Below are 15067 nucleotides of genomic sequence, written 5' to 3' on the forward strand. Positions count from 1 at the left end.
GACAAGTGCTTTTAGGGCAGCCACCACGTTGCTCCTCTCGGGCTTGAAAGCTGAATATTCGTGAACAGCCAACAGTACCATTGTGCCATGTGCGTAAAGTCTGACGAACAACTATGCTGTTAAAAAAATAAGACTGCATCAGATGAGCTCCATGAAAAGCCGTGTTATTCTAGCGAAGCTGACAGGTCTTCGTTTTGCTGTGGCCAAAACCTAAGCCCAAGCTTCGCAGGCGCCGGGTACTTGCCCAAATCGTCTATAAAGTTGTATTCACAACATCTGTGTTGCTATATACTAGCTGAGCAATTTGTTTCGCAGAGAACGGACGGTCTATCATTATCGAGGTTTTCACTTCATAAACATTCGCATCATTGTGACTTGTTGAAAGCTTTCCAACGCGCGACTTGTTCGCCAGGAATGTTTAGCATTTGAAACGGTCGTACCCCATTTTTGTATACTTCATGGCCGTATCATGATCTCCAAATGACTCTTGGAATGTTTTGAATTGTTTCTGGGTCACTATGACGAAGCTTCCCACATAAATTATTGCACCATCATTTTTGCCTACTCAGAATAGTACCGATATCAGATAACAGTACTCAGAAAAACTGCTGCTGCACAGCTGCAGACACCACAAAGTCATGCAACCTGAAGGACAAACACATGATGGATCCTTCTTCTACGATACACAGTGCGGCCAACCTTCGCCCTGCAGCGTATTTCTGAAATAAATTAGGCTGTAAACCTTTCAGACAGAACATGTAGAAATATAGCCACGAGTGGGAACCGAGAGCCCACAGGACATTGATGTCATGACTCCCGTGTCATGTTTCTGTCCTCCTGCCCTGGTTTTTGTGGCACATTTCCGGTGTCCTAATTGCCCGCTCTTTGTTTCACGGCAAACGTCTAGCTGTTCGCATAGTTATTGAGCTGCATTCGCGATGTTATAGCATAAAGGCACGACCTCCGACCTCTCTTCTTGTGGGGCACAGGCTCTTGTCACAACAACGGAGCGCGGCCTTTCGCTATTGTGCAATACAGTGCGGACACGCGTATCACCACATGGTCTATACGGACCACGCCTGTTTGCTTGCAGTGCCTAAACCGGGCGCTTTGAACCATAACACCTAGCTGTCGCCACATACCAAGTTGCTTCGCATAGCTCTAGAACGGAGATGCACCACACATGGTACGCGGGCCGCATGTGGCTCATAAGAAAGTTTTCCGCTGCTCCCGGCCGAGTTTAGACTTTTATTGTATGTTTATGCTGCAATGCGAACGTAGCCATAGCATTAGAAAAACGACGATTTTGTCGGTAAACACAATCCGCAACGTCAATTATTGGCTGGCATCAGGCACATCAACACAAAACAGTCTGTGGAAGCGTAGGCTGTCTTGCTCCGCCACCTGGGCCTCCGCATCGGCCACCTCTGGCGACGCCAAAGTGTAACGTAGCTGAGGCGGTGACGGTAGCTGAAACCTGTAACGAAGGGTTTCGGTTAAGCCTGCGATGGCTATTCAAGCCAGGATGTTTGCACCCTAGCTTTGTATTTTGCAGTTCCACGTCCGAGTCTCCGCGCTGGCTGGTGCGCACGCGTGATTACAACCGTGCCCAGCGGATCTTACTCGGCGCGGCGCGCAAGAACGGTGTCGAACCCATCCGGGCACTGAACTTCTGGACCAAAGCGCGTGGAAGACTGGAAAATCTGGTGAGCACTCCGAAGATCCCGCACTATACACTTTGCGCATACTTTGGCGATGCCGTCCGTGTCAGAGGCTTTTGTACTGCGGAATGGAAGCGTAGCACGACGCTTCGATGTCCAAAGAAGCGATTGGTCTTTTACGCTATAAAAGAAGGGGTGACGGGTTTGGGTCCGGAGAGTCCAACTATGTCTGCAATATCTATGTTGCATCAACCATGCGTCTTATGCCGGCCAAACTAGACAACATGTTCAGAAGAGGATGACGACAAAGTTATAAACAGTGGGCAAACAAAGGAAGTTTAAGGCTGGAGGTAACGTTTTGTCAAGGAGCCCTCGGCTGCAGCGTGAGGCACACTTTTGTTTGTTCGACCGCTGTTTACACTCGCAGGTTATTCACTTTATAGCAGAAGGTACTGAAGGCGGTAAGACGATGTGGCGAGCCGACGACGCAGTATCACTGTACGTGGACCAGGAGGTATGTAGGCACGGGAATTTTTAGAAGGTTTTAGCCTTGCCGTCAGCAAAGGTTTCAGTGAGCTGATAACAGATACTTGTGTGGAAAGGTGACTTTCGTGACACAAGTGGTCGTGTAATAAAGGTGCTGCATGTGTGTGTTTTATCCATACTGCAATACAGACGTTGTTCTTGTTAGCAGACGGTAACTTACAGTAAGTGGCACTGTTTGTCAATACGGACATGCACACGGACATGCGCCCGCAAGTATGGTAAATCGTCAAATGGATGCAGCGAAGTTTGAACACAATTTTTCATGGTGTGTTCGTCGTGCTGCTGTAACACACTAATAAATATTCGCTCAAGTTTACTCAGTAGATTGTTTTTATTCGTTATTTTGAAGGGTACATAGAATATTGTAAATATATAGTGCACTGTCTATACATAGTTCTCACACGTCGCGGACGCAGCCTAACAATGCTAGTACTCCAACGTGGCGGTCTTGATGACGTCATTGCACAATAACGTCACGCGTTAAATCGTACCGCATTCGAACGGGAACTGTTTTTCATTGTATTCTCACTGATTCGTCGCACCGTTCAAAATACGGCTGTCATGCTCTCACGATTCTTGGTTACGTATAGTTTCTCGACGCGCTAGTGCCCAGAAGTGGTGTCCAAGATGCCCGCAATGTAAACTATCTATGGGGAACCAGCGCTGGCCAGGACTTGCTACGACCATTTGAATCTGCAACTAAAGTATGCTGACAAGGTCCAGTAGGGAAGCCACGAAAATGGCAACACATGTTGAATGATTACAGACTAGAGCCTATACCAGCGCTTACTGTAGCTTGATGCGTCCAGCCAAGCTCAGACCATGGCAGCGTTCTCTGTAGCAGTGCATGCGTTCATAAGTTCCAGCACGCCGGTGCTCAGTAGGGTCACACGCTGCACACATGTGGCCGAAGATGAGTGGTCAATTTGTTGAGGCCAAATCACAACATTGGCTGCTGAGAAATGCATCCTCTGCTTGAAAGGCTTTTGTAGCGTTAGCTACACTGGCCTAGCCAAGCCCGTTTCGCGCGGCACATCAAGAGCCGTGTTGCGCATGCGCAAGGATCAGTGATGTCACACGGCTTGCGCACCGGAGCCACCGGAGCCGGCACCTCTCGCGCACTCCGCCGCCGCCGCGCGCGACTCACCGCCGCCGGTCTGCGCATTCCAGAGGAGTGACGTCGTAGCCGTGGTAGACGCACTGGCGCCGGCGCGCGCTCACTGTGCAGTCGCCGTCTGACACTGCGCTGGAGCCGCTGCGCTTCTGACTGGCGTTTGCCAGTGTGGTATAGCCATGGAGAAGGAGAGCGCAAATGCTGCTCAACAGCGCTGAAGAACGGAGAAGCTTGACTCATTGGATCCCGAAGTAGTTGCCTGGCAATTAGCGGTTGAGCGTAGGAGGAATGAATACATGTGCCACATAATACGTATACCGCGTGTGTGTCATTGGAGCAGCAGTAAGCATGACAATCAAGCTAATCCTTGACAATCTAGACAACCAGGAAAGCTAAGAATAATCAGCTGAACCTTTGCTAACGCTACGTATATCCTGGCATAGCCGAGCTAAGCCACTGCAACTTTTTTTGTTACGATGTGGATTCCGCCTAGTAAAATCCACGAAAACGTTCAGAGTGTTTATTGTGAGATGTCATGTGTTCAGCGCCGCTGACGCATGAGACGTGACTCGTAGCGGCGCACACTCGGCGCATGAGGGCTACGACAAAACGTTTCGTAGCAATTGAAAATAGCTCTTTCTTATAAAATAACATTTTAGTGCACAATAAATAATTGCACTCGATGCCGTGACCTTTGAGTGTCGAATGCTGATTCCATGCTTTCCTTCTGCCATGATTCTTTCGTACTCGAGTTTGGTTTGCTATCATTCCAAACAGCACTAACCAGAAGGGACCGAGATTAAAAAGAAAATTTCCAGCTGCAAAATAATGTGTTGGGGGTACGAACACGACAGGCATTAACAAATGACTGGCACCTTGCCGATATATTTGACACAATACTTGTCTACAATGAGTTTTATTTTTTTCTAGTTCTAACATATGCGGCTAAAAAATGAAGGATGAGAAAGTTTGAGAAGGAGCAAGACACGCCGTAACGAGCGATGGAGCGACAATGGATATGAACAATGTTAAGGGAAACCAAGTGGGTGGTACGGATTCGACCGCAAGCCAGTGTAGTTCATCTGGTATCTGAGGTCCACAAATAAGAACAGGAGTCGGGCAGTTTATGTAACGCGTCGCGTATATAACCGGTGAAAAAATAAAATGGTTGCCGATAGAAGTAGCTGAAGTCGGCATAGTATTACGTTGTTTGTGTTACAGGCGCATTGAATAAATAAATTAGTGGCTGTTATCGTCAAATTAAAACTGATCCCGTAGCTTTTCTAGAAAATTCCTTGAAGAATCACAGACATAATCTTCAACGATATATGTCTGCTGAAAAGAAAACCGTAGTGTCAACTATCATATCCATAAATTATGCTACCCAATTCCACCATTTTTATACAGACTCTTGTGTAATTATTGCAGTCATGGTGAGCGCCCCCATCCGGGTCTACCCGAATTAAGAGGATGTGTTGGCAATTGTCATCTATTCTGTTAACCGCATTCCACACTCTCTGCTTATCGTCTCGTGAATTTCGTCCTTGAACTGTTATTAGATTTATCGCCGCTTTGTAATTAATACGTTACTCTTTGGTATTTTGTGTTATTTGAATAACTTTTATACTTGCGTTATATTCTTTTGTTCTCAGTTCTTTGATGCAGCGGAAATGAATTTGAATCTCGTGTATCTGTTTGTAAATTTTCGCTTGTCTATATCTTACCTGATGCTTTGTCAGTAGCGGAGGGGTAGCGGAAAATACGCAATGCCATGAGTATTTTTCTGCTTTCCCGTTTTTATAGAATAGGCAAATTAGATTTTTCAATATATAATAAACAATAAAAAAATCGGCAAAGAAAGAAAGACACTTTTGGCGGGGAAAGTTCCCTAATCTCTAAATCAACACATCGTGGCTTTCAGACAATGTGCAAGTTCTTCTAAAAATGTGCAATGACGGATGGGCAACGACAATGCAATCCGTATGACCGTTGCAAAGTTTTCACATATCTGGTTTGTTGAAAATAATTCTGCCTTGTCGAACCTTGGCACTCTTGTTTTCAAGGTTAAACCATCTCGTACATTTTTTTTGCCCACTCCCTAGATGTTAACTCAAACAATATGCATTTACAACTTGCACCGCGAAAGCCACAAGCTACAAGCCACCTCAATTGCAAGTGCTCGTTCGCGAGCGCACGCATGATATTTCGTGCGAACCTTTCCTTTAAAGATTGATGCGCGTCTGTCGCAGGAAATAACCTTGCCTAAAAAGAAACCGAGCCCAATGTACTGTCTCGTCTGGGTGACCTGGCGATGGACCACCATAATCCTGCTCACTACCTGGTAAGCACTCGCTAACTTCTTCTCTGCACTGATAAACGCTTGATTGTTCATACATTTACACGATCCCAGACATCTAATCGACGGGCGTGGACGCTGAAACCCAAACATCTTCTAGAGATTAAAATGCCTTCCGCGATACCTATACCGGCACTTATTCTTGTGTGTTTCATCTTAGTATTCATAACTTTGATTCCTATGCTTCAAAGTAAGTTACCGTAAAAGTTGCAGTGACGTTTCACTTCGTGAACGTGGGTGACGCGCAAGCGTATGGGTGCTATAGCGCAGATGAAGCTATTGGCCCCCGGTGGGCCTCGACTCCTCGAGCGTCGGCATCGCAGATCACTTTAAAGATAGTGATCGCGCAGCCGCAGCCATAAGCAGCAGCCGGCGGAGCGGGTAGACGATGCGCTTCCTCCCCGCTTGCCTCCCTTGCGCGTGCGAGATTGAGCCGACATCATCGGCTCACCGTCCCACGCTTTCACTCGCTCATACGGCATACGGCGTGATCGCGAGACGAACCCGGTACGCCCATTCCGCACACATCACCCGTAGCAACTGCCAGAGGAGGTCAAACCAGCGCGCCTCCGCCTACCCTTCTCCTCTACGAATCTTCGCCTCTTTTCTCCTTCCCCGCTTTGCTGAACGTCACCTAGACATTCCTCTACGTGGCGTTGGTTTGCCTTGTGCGCTGCGCGCTCCTTCATACTTTCGCGGGCGCGCGATTCTCTTATCCACCTCCAGGCGTCTTCCTCCTCCGTTTCCTGCGAGGCTTCACACTACCCCTCGACGACCATCGGTGCGCCTAACCATTTACGGTTGCGCGTAAACGACCTGAAATACTGGCGCTCGCCATTAGTTAATGTTGGAACTGTGTAGTTAAAACCAGCTTTCACTGCCGTCACTTGTTAGCCTTCATGACCATGGGTGTCCTGGTGAATTTTGCGATGAGTGCCTTCTAACTTGAATACATCCCGTTTCAGTTGATGCATTTAAAGTTTCAGATATGATACATTTTTGTGGAATGTACCATGATACATGTACATGCAAGATATCTACAGTATCCTAATATAGTCTCTAAGACACGTGTATCTTCCGTACAGCCTAGCCCTGTCATTTATGATATGTCATTTATGATATGCAAATTTTATTTTGTTGGCGCAAACACTGAATATAAATCCTTCACCGAATTAAGAAGTTGCACAATGATACAGAAAGAATATATCTACGCAAATATTACTTATCTCTACATATTACCCTTAAATTAGCATGAATGCCAAAAAGTGTTAAAGAAGTAAACACTATTAAGTCTTTTGTTTCCAAGTGAAGGTACTCATTAATGTAACCGATCGGAAATGCCATTTTATTTCTGCCACACAGCCATTGTCGTTCTCCGAAATTTATCAATACAAAACACGTGGCTCACTCACACCAAGTACGGCAAACAGAAATTGAGTTTTCTTTCGAGCCAGGAAGTATGCGGAATCCGTACCGAGTGCATACCACGGGTTGTAACTGCACTATACGAACAAGTGTGCAGGATCGCATTGTGGTCATGTTCTATTCGTGCAAATGCGAGTCCGATGACTGTTCGTCCGTATGTGCTGGTAGGTTCACGCTGGGCTACGTGTACTACGCTGTGGTGCTCTCGTACATTCGGATGACCTACATGATCTTCAACTTTGACGTGCGCGGCGCCCTGGGTCCCCCGACACTGGTGCTCGCCTACCTGCTTGCGGAGACGCTCGGCCGACGCCCCTCAGTGGCTATGGCGCTCGCCACCACGGGGATCACGGCAGTGCTCACCTTCTTCTTTGCAAGTGAGTATCTTTCGCGATTCTCCATCCTTCGTATCAGCCTCGGCTTTGCCGAGGCAACGACGCAGCTCAATGATACGTATATAGCGCAGATAAAGCTAAAATGCATTAAAACAACAATGCAGCCAGTTCCGCGAAGTGAAATCTCTTGAAACGGCGGAGCTGTGGTCGTTCTGTTTCTGCGATTGTCGCGTATGTTTCTTGATGGACACCAAGTGGCGTCCACCGTGCGAAGAGCGCACGGTGCAAACACCTGCTAATATGCCCCGGCGCCTCTCCTCCTTCTCCCCGGCGCGCATTCTGATTGGTCGGCTCCTTTCCTGCTGGCAAGCGGGTCACGTGACCTGCCCGGCTCTGCTCCTGCGTGACGGCGCCTTCATCGAAGGCGCAAGCTCGACTAAGACAGCTCCGTCGTTTAAAAGTCAAATCTACAGAAGAGCTAAAGCCGTCCAGGGCTTAGTTGGAAAAATAGGAACTAGGTGCCCAGCTCGCCCATCACTGCTTTATTTTTAAGGCGATAGCCTTAAGGCCACACTACACGTACGCGTGCCGGCGCGCGAAAGCTATAGCGCCCATGCTCCTCACGCATGCGCAGATGACGCAAGACAGATCGTACGCGTCGAAGCGTGGCTCGAGCACAGATATTTAATGTTTACGCAGGCTAAGAAATAGCGTTGTCAAACATGGCGGCACCAATGGCTCCCGCTTATGGAGGGAGGAAAGTGTAGGAGAGGCCCCGGCCAGCACGGACGCATTGGAGAAAGTGTAGTGGAAGTCATGCGGTGTTTTTCGCAAAGGAGCACTGGGACTGGTGCCCAAACGTTAACGTTGCCATAGCAACCGTGCTCCTGAAGTTTTCGCTGCCGCTCTCGGCCTCTCGGTTTCAAGTGAGATAAGATGCGTATCTTTCTCGCAGCACGTTTTGTTCGCTAGAAAATCGGACTGTGGAGTGTGGTGTGTAAGCTTGAAAGTTGTGTTTGGGGCTTGTGAGTGTCCGCCAGCAACAGATATACTCAAGCAGTCACGGCGCGGGTATTCGTCGTCCTATTCAACATGCCGCGGAAAACCACAAGAGCGTGTCTGCTTCCCTCAAACTACCACAGAAGTTTTTTAGGCTTTGTTCTGACGCGCATCGGCAGCACACACTTCCAGTGACCCGGAACAATGCGAGTTCAAAGCTCGCGCCTGCCTGCTCCAGGGAGCTGATTGGAAACGCAAAGGACGACGGCACACCAACATGGCAGCCCTTCCGGCTTCAGAGGCGTGACGTCAGACCCTCTCCTATTTTGTTCCTTTCCTCCATGCTCCCGCTTAAGCGTTTTTGTCATGGCTAGGCTCTCACTCGCGCTGATCGCCAGTAACTATTGGAATGAGCTTTCGCTTTCTCTAAATTTGCCTGAAACGCTAGTTATGAGGGCATATTGCGCGTCCAATTTCTAAAATCGTTCTGCAATTCCGACGCCCGTAGGCCTAACGAGACGCGTCCGTAGCAACCACAGGATGGTTGCTAATGGATTGTCTTGGCTTGGGCATGTTTGGCACGATGCACCAGACGAAACGATGTCAAATATACGAAACAATATCTACCAAGGCGAAAATGTGAGCCAAGTGGGCGCGCGCTGGCGCGCGTCTTGTTGGTTCAAACCGCCATTACTCGCGATGCCCGGCAAACGCAAGGTGCGTGTCGCAAGCTTTCACGCGCCGGCACGCGTACGTATAGTTTGGCCTTTAGATTTCTAGGTTTTAAGGTAGCGTTGTAAGGTACATAAAAACGGAGTGGGCCGGGTCAGCTGTGGCGCAGGAGGGTGTTGGCCAAAAAGCTAGAAGCGAACCAAAGCATGTCCAGCCATGTCTAAGAAATTAATGATTCCCAAGGTAATTAATGATTGATTAGTGATTGGATTAAGGTGGACTGAGGTAGATAAAGGGGGATTAGGGTTCATTAAGGTGGGTTGCGTGAATTAAGGTGAATTAAGGGTAACTACAGTAGGCTTTACAAGGCTTTCGCCTTCGCGTCTGTTAGGCGATAGATAAGGACACCTGGGACTTTTTATCTTGCCCACAAAATTATTCCGGCTATTCCGCTGTTCAGCGCTTGTATTAAACAACTCCCGATGGTGGAAGGAGCCTGTTGAAGAGGGAAGTTTTCAGCATAGACTTTATTGTTTTGTTGTTGTCTCGCCTACAGGCAATATTAAAATGGCATGACCACCCCTATGTCAGAAGGACCACTGAACGTTTTCACTCACGTTGAAAAGGAAGCGTAGCGTGATGAGCCGCACAACCTATAGCTTCTTTTAGTGGGAGCGATCTTGTGATAAAGTTTGTTGTGTTAAAACATCAAAATAAGAATAAAGAAAAAAAAACGCACAGTTAAACCACCCGGTTGCGATGAAGCCCACCTTAATTATACTGTAAAACGTTTTTTTTTTTTTTTTTTCATGCGAATGCATTATATGCGCCATTACGGGAAAATGCGTCGGCGTCGGCGTGACCGAAACATGGTACCAACAATGTCCGACGGCGCAACGAGTAAAAGCACGACAAAATTTTTCAATTTAAATGTCAACTTTCTCAGGGAGGTTCCTGTCAACAAGGTAAACGCATGGCTCTGTAAAAAAAATTTCGTGTAGTACGGTCACGGTGGGAATCGAATCCGTGTCTCCGGGGTGAGAGACGAGCATGCTTTCCCGACGACGCTGCGCCTCCACTGTTCTGGCTCACTAGAGGTGTGCCTAGTGCGTGCGTCCTTGCACACATCCCGTCGAAGCCATCTGGCTGACTAAAGGTGAGGCCTAGTGCCTGCGTCATTCAGCACGTGACAGTGCAGTCAATCGGGCCTAGATGGCGCCACGTCATAAGCGTATTAAATGAGCGCGTTCATGAGCTTCCGAGTTTAAAACGGTATAATGCTTTCGCATTCCTACTCGCGAGCGGTCTTCAGTGTGTCAGCCGATTTGTTTTTCACAAACTTCAGCTTTCTGACACAATCATTACACGTGGTCTTGGTTTATATGATCGACATAATCGTTCGCACGCTAAAGAAATTGCAACTATTTTTCGAGCATTTTTTTTCCGGCTTGAAAAGTAAGAAACATCTTTTAAACCGAGTAAGCTCTACCTTCGTAACCACAGTCTTTATCGGTCTTTATTGCTCTTCGGAGTGGTGGACTCGGATCCCGCTGTTGCTACCAGGTAAGACGCACGAGACAGGTACGGGTGTGGAAAAGACGCTTTATTCCAGGAAACCCAAGGTTATATAGCCGCCGTGCATGGAGGCGTACAACGCTATGCTTTTTCGTGTGCATGACTGTGCACAACATCAGCACTACGTCACAATTTGCTATTATCTTCTCGGGCCAGACGGGAATCCGTGAAACCCTCAATTGCGTTGGCTCAATATATGCTAAAGGGCCGTTAACTACAGCGGATGTTCACGGATATGAAATACCGAATAGGTCACCCATGGCATGAGCGTCAACTTGGTGAACATGAAGGAAGGCAAAAAAAGAAAGACAGGGGATGGCGCCGCGCTGACATTCTGGAACCAACTGCCCATAACAGCACGAATTTCGACAGTGTCTGCGTAAAACTAGCTAACAATTTATTTATATAAATTAATAAATAGAGTCCTAATGTTAGCAACACTACAGCTGTAGGCATTGACAGCGCAGAGAAACATTAAGCTCCAGGTAACCGAAAGTACCGGACAATTTGTAATGTGAAAGTGTCCTCATGAGGGCAGTTGTTCGGGAGCAATGTTTAAAAAAGGATATGAAAACTTGTTTTTCAGATATTATGTTAATTATGTAATTCTTCTAGTCAGCGCAATAATGACAACGTTATGAAGCATACAGTCCCGAACAACGATATATTTTCCTTAAGTGTTCGTTCATAAGCAAGATTTAATTCAGGTGCATTCATTTTCAAACATATGCGAAACTGATAAATGCTCTCACACGATATTCACTGGACACAAAGGCGGAAAGCAGGAAATTAAGCGCTTTCTTCTAGGCTACAGTTAAACAAGACTACCGCGCATGCGCTAACGACTGGAATAAACTACAACGTAGTTTTAGTTATCAACCGTGTTGGGGCGAATGTACTCGTTCTCATCATATCGCCAAAGTTAAGCGTAATATCACTCGGTTTGCCTACGGCACAAAAGACCAACTTGCATCGCCATTCTGGCGGCACATTTTCCATGCCGTAGATTAGACCGGGTGTCTGTAATAGGGAATTCACCCAATCCAAAGCAAGTAACTGTCTTTGCTCATCATCCATGTTTGTAAAAAACATGATAGATAGAGAATTGGGCACTAACAATCGGTGGTTAAAATTGTGAAAATAATTCGATGCCTTCCCGGTACACATGGTGAGATATGCTGCTGGAGATATTTTCTGGCTAGCTCAGTCGCTTAATACTCTTAAACGTGTGGGTAATGTGACGCTGCATTGAATGCAGAATCAGGCCGCGTTTCGAACGCTATTTAATATCTTGCGAGGAGCCATTTCATCTCATTTATTCCACGTTGAGGGCCGGTAGGCATTATGAAGGTGCTCGGATGAGGATGTCACCACTTTTGATTATATTGCTTCCGGGATTGGACAAGTAAACTTGGCCAGAAGCTCTTCCGCTAAAAGCTGTCCGCTCTAGCCAAATAAATATCTGATTACTTCAAAGCCATGCTCGTGAACTCTCTACGCCACTTGCGCAGTGAGAAGTTTCAGCGTAGTTGAAACGTGCGGTAATAAATGATATCAATAAAAGAGGCGTTCGAATATAGACTAAGACGCGGGAGTAAGCAGAACAATTAATTTCATTTCAGTGTAAGGAGTAGGCATCGTTACGCATGGCGCGCGGTTGTTTTGCTATCTCCTTCGAAGCGGGGTGGTGGCAAGATCACCTAGCCTGCTTGAGCTAATCAAGTAATCTATAGATATCTATCCCTTTCATTTCTCCTATGACTTCTTAATCATTTCTCTTTTGCTTAAACCCTCCATATCTACCTTGTATATTAACCTATGCATGTAGCGGATCCGCCCATGGGAATTTCTTTTCTGTGTGTTTTTTTTTCAGCAATACTTTTAACGTATCTTGCTTATCTAGACAGCTTACGGATTAATACTTACACTAACTGTAATCTCCAGTGCTTCTACCCCACGGACCTTTCCTAGGGGTCACAACGGGGGTGAATATCTTCCATTATGACCTACTGAGTTATCTCCGGATTTTCATTGCAGCACACACATGCCTCTACGGTTGCAAATATTTTCTCCGGTATCTTTTCGTCCATAGCCAACTAGCTCGGGTCTCCAATAGCAATGCAGTGAGCTTTTTGCTATCGTGCAGGTTTTCCTTTGTAATTTCTTTCTTGCCATTCTTGTGAATCTCAATCGAATTTTGTTTCCATCTCTTGCATCCAATTTACTTGCTCCGTTTCTGTCACTTTATTTTTGATGACTCCTGGATATCTATGTACACTTTCAATTACGATGCACCTTGTTGCCAACTTTCTTTGGCACTTTCTTTTGGCCAATATTCTTCTCGGTTACCAGCCCTCTTGCAAAGCTGATACTTTTACCAGATCGCCGTCAAGCGAGAGATAACCAACTGTTACATCCTCTTCAATCTATTCGACGCAAAAGGCCGTAATTTGGCAGTCAAGCACAACACCTTGCAGTTGGTTTCCTTGCGGATTTTGGTAATACGGTAGAAATATTGGTGTGAGACATATGCAGGATTTTAAGTATTCCTACATACTTGTACGCACATTTCTGTGGCGGATCGTATTTTACAGTTTCAGAGGACGCGCAATCTCGAGCATACAAAAGTGCTCTCAAAAAAGCCAGCTCTAAGATCGCTCAGGAGGTGTTGGTGGGCTACTTGATTGGAGGCCATTATCATGCTAAAGGCAGCAAAGATATTGAAATAAACGAACACTCGTATTTTTTTTTCGGCTTAGTGTTCTATGTTTATATCTCAACAATTTCGCTGCATTTATAACCATAAGAAGCTCGCGATCAGCGTCAGGGCTGTCACTGAAACCGGCGCATGCTGGTGCGAGAGAACATATAGCAAACCTTTCGTTCCTTGTTTTCTGCCAATGCAAAGAACACTGGTCTACGCACCACTAGTCTGGAACTCACATCGTAAGCACTGAGAGCAAGTCTAATTTCATAATCTCTCGGAAACAGTTGAAGAGAACGCCACCTGACGAGATCTTCTTCTTGCAGAATTTGATGACCTGATGACCGTGCTGGCTCTGGTGTGCATGTCGGCGATCAATGTGGCCGCTGCTCAGCTGCCACTGCTCACGCTCGAGCAGTATCCGTCTGCGTTGCGGGCGCCCAGCTACTGCTCCGCCATGCTCGCTGGGCAACTTGGGGCGCTCGCCGCACCTTTCGTGAGGAGACAGGTGAATTACTCGGGAAGTTACTGCTCTGAGCTATTATTACATGTGCCCCTTGATTGGATGTCTTGCGGACTCTTTAACAGACCCTTTGGCCATGCCTAAAGAAAAGTTAAAGGAAAATGTAAGGGTTACTACATATCCTGGGTAAGAGTAATAAATCGCCCTTTCTGATGCCGTGGGTCCAGTGGCAATCAACAGTTAACATACCCGCTTAGATAATAGCTGTCGGAGGCAGCACGTCTCTTCCTGAACTTAAGCTGAATCGCCAGTAAAATCAGTGGGAGGTCACGTACACGAAGCCTTGGCGAGACGCAGGAATCCTTCGCTCTGGATGGTCGGCGATGGATACCATGCAGCCATTGCGTTATAGATTCACCGGCTCCCCTCGGTACCGAAGTTAAGCAAGATCGGAACGCGTCCATCCACGACATGGAAATCATTAGGCACGCATATTTTAGCGACCTATTTCAGCAAGGCCTTTCAAGCGTCTCACGGGACACACACACAAACTGTGTCCGTCCACGGCGGGATATTTTCCCTCGGTGTTCTTGTTCCAGGGACCTCCGAAATTATGTCATGGCGTCCCTATCAATTTTCCTTTTCCTCCGACTGGATGCCGAGCAGCGTGAAATAGCGTCAACAGCTAACCAATCAATGAGGACAGGCTTCGTGAGTGAGCTATTACTTTGGAAAAACATTGGAAATTCCATCATATAATCTCTTCATTCTCTGAATGCAATGTCATTTACTCTTTATTGTTATAAGTAACAAATCACTGATACATTTTTGTCTTTGTGACACAGGTCAGTAGGAACTAGCTCCACATATTGCGAGGCTCCGATGTCTACTCGATTCTTCTCGTTTACAGGAGATTTTCGCATACGCGAGCTCGGTAATGCGAGTAATACTAAAAATGCAGTTGTACTTGCTAACTTTATGTAGAGTTCTGCTGTTGTATTTTATGCCCCTCTAGGAGGCTGATACCATTTTGAGTGGATTCTAAACATTTTGTCATCTTTGTCTAATTACGTAAAACTGGGTGCGTACTATTGTAATCAATATTGGGAGTCATATCTAGTGCTATGCTTAAAATCTCCAACGAACTCTGTAAATATAGCGCATAAGAATGGATAGTTGGGCGAGTTGGTACGGTAACATATTCTTGATATAAGCGC

The 15067-nt window shown here is 46.6% G+C and overlaps 1 protein-coding gene across 1 annotated transcript in view; it reads left to right on the plus strand.

The window, feature by feature from the left end:
* The window catches only part of LOC119462313 (solute carrier family 22 member 23), a 29057-nt gene extending 23794 nt beyond the window's left edge, over positions 1–5263 (plus strand). The window contains exons 6-8 of the mRNA XM_037723655.1: positions 1556–1706; positions 2089–2175; positions 5243–5263. Coding sequence (XP_037579583.1) covers positions 1556–1706; positions 2089–2175; positions 5243–5263 — 259 coding nt within the window. The remainder of the gene's footprint in view (positions 1–1555; positions 1707–2088; positions 2176–5242) is intronic.
* Positions 5264–15067: the final 9804 nt, after the last annotated feature.

This window comes from Dermacentor silvarum, chromosome 8, assembly GCF_013339745.2.
Source record: "Dermacentor silvarum isolate Dsil-2018 chromosome 8, BIME_Dsil_1.4, whole genome shotgun sequence".
NCBI classification, from domain to species: Eukaryota; Metazoa; Arthropoda; class Arachnida; order Ixodida; family Ixodidae; genus Dermacentor; species Dermacentor silvarum.